This window comes from Rhipicephalus microplus, chromosome 4, assembly GCF_043290135.1.
Source record: "Rhipicephalus microplus isolate Deutch F79 chromosome 4, USDA_Rmic, whole genome shotgun sequence".
In the NCBI taxonomy this organism is placed as follows: Eukaryota; Metazoa; Arthropoda; class Arachnida; order Ixodida; family Ixodidae; genus Rhipicephalus; species Rhipicephalus microplus.
Window position 1 is genome coordinate 87,771,794 of NC_134703.1, and position 2,211 is coordinate 87,774,004.

Genomic DNA, 2,211 nt, shown 5'->3' on the forward strand with positions numbered 1-2,211 from the left:
ATGCAATGCAAGCAAAAGTTTAGATAAAGTGCGTCTTGGAAAATACTTCTGATTATACTGCGAAACTTGTACTGATTAGAATACTTTTCCGACATGACACCCGGCGTTGCGTGCCATTACACACATCCAGCAATGTGAAGAGCGTACGTGTGGGCCTTATTAGCAATTTTGCGCATATTCATCTTTCCAATATGCTACCCGGAATTTACTTACCTAATATAGTATGTTAGCACTCCCCTACATTCTGAAAAACATGAATCCAAGGGCCACCAAAGCGCGAAGAATGGCACTCTTCGCCAAAAGTGTACTTTTTGGTGCCGTCTCTTTCGGGGCGACCATCTCAACGGCTGCCATGTTGAATGTATAGTCACGTCACCTATAGGTAGTGAAAGTTTCGAATTGCTAATTATAATTAGTGTAGAACAAGGCAAATGTGTAATGAAGTTCTTTTATTTATTGTGATAAAATTGATAACATTGTTCACACTTTCTAAGAAAGAATGGTTAGCACAGTTGTAAGCTTCTCTAAAATGTGGTGCTCGTTCACAAGAACTTTAACAAAACCAGAATTTACAGCACTTTGAGTGCGCTTTCAGGTGAACAGCACTCGATAGAGAACAACTCTAGCCTGTCGCAATCATCTCCCGAAAAAATAACTTGCTCTTTCGCCTTGAAGCAGCTTGCAGACCACCCATAATGTTGCGCAGCGCGTTGTCAAAATTTTCCCAGACAACGTGGCGCAACTGACGGCTTAACTATTCTTTACCAGCAAAGGTAACTGAATTAACACTTGTGGAAGCCGTCCACAGAGACACGCAACCTAATTACGCTAACTACGCTCTCAGGCATGCTGCAGCTGCCAGAATACGACTCTGACCACGCGAAGTAAATTTTGAAACTAGAGAACACGGATTCGAAATAGCCTTTTAACATCACTGAAATATTTGGTGAAGTCGTTGGGATTGAGAAAACGTTTGTCGTCATAACACTTCGCCATAATGAGGCTTAAAGGCAGATGCCCGCGAATTTCGCGTTATCAATACGCCTTAGTGGTTATCCACAACAATAACTTACACTCCACACGACTGGGTGAGTAGCAGCTTCCGGGCGTGATTTAACGTAACTGTTAAGTACGTCATGCGCTGCAGCATTTGTGCTAAGTAAATGCGCTCTCCCACTTCACATCTTTCGGTTAGCGTTAGACGCTCGAGTAGTCCTTGAGTGAGTTGACCGTAAGAGCCTCTTCAATCTCAGCTGCGGTCACGTTCTGGCGGGTGTAAAATTGCACGGTAGTCCTCGGGTCCTTCAACAGGAACCCGTTGTCGGAGAAGTGGCCGCTAACGTGATGAGCGTTTAGCCACACAAACAAGGCGATGTTGTCGGCCTGAAGTTGAACATCGAAGACCTTGAAGCCGGGCATCGAGGTAGATGACGTAGGCCCACTCACCTGCATAACCTGAAAATGTTTGCAGAGAAAACATGGCCGGATACTTCCAATTCACATAGCTTCAACTTTTCAATTCACATAGCTCAACTTTTTAGGAAGCTATGTGAATTACCAAAACAACGATAGTGTTAAAAATGTATGCAGTGAAATCAGAAATTACGCTTCATTCCATAAATCAGGGGCAACAATATGGAGGCTCGAAGATTTCTTGAATTAGGTGCGTTCACATATGAAATAGTTCATTATTTTTACCACTCATAATATGATTTACTTCCGTCTTGGATTCAATTTGACAATGAGGTTGCTTTGTCCCTATAAAAAACGCCATTAGTTATCTGGTTGTCAATGGTTGTCCTGGATCATTTAATTTAGTGTGCGTTTTTCTTTCGCACTGTTCCGGTAGCGCGAAGCCAGAGTCAATCGTGGAGGCCACGTTTACAACTACGAAATATAAGCTGGAGACGTGCTTAGATTCCTATACTTGCAACATTTTGCTGGGCGAGCTCCTTGCATATCTTCCACAACGTGGCCCCTGATACATGAAACGCAGTACAAGCTAGCTGATACGAGTTCACGTTCAAAGATCGTTGGGCGCAACAAAAAGCTGACAAAAAGCGCCTTTTCATGGTTTTTTTTTCGTCCCATGTTTAGTTGATCAGAATAAGTCGAAGATGAAATCGCATATTTAGTACACTCAGGAAAGATAATTTTAGTTTTAAGAACGAAGCTCTTTGAGCTCATGGTGAAATGCCGAGCTTCTCCGAA

General features: G+C 42.8%; 1 protein-coding gene across 3 annotated transcripts in view; it reads right to left on the reverse strand.

The window, feature by feature from the left end:
* Positions 1 to 432: 432 nt before the first annotated feature.
* Positions 433 to 2,211, reverse strand: part of LOC119172191 (beta-mannosidase) — a 236,281-nt gene continuing 234,502 nt past the window's right edge. For all 3 annotated transcript variants that reach the window (XM_075893283.1, XM_037423218.2, XM_075893282.1), the window contains exon 18: positions 433 to 1,455. In XM_075893283.1, the coding sequence (XP_075749398.1) occupies positions 1,198 to 1,455 (258 nt within the window). In that variant the 3' untranslated portion in view covers positions 433 to 1,197. The remainder of the gene's footprint in view (positions 1,456 to 2,211) is intronic.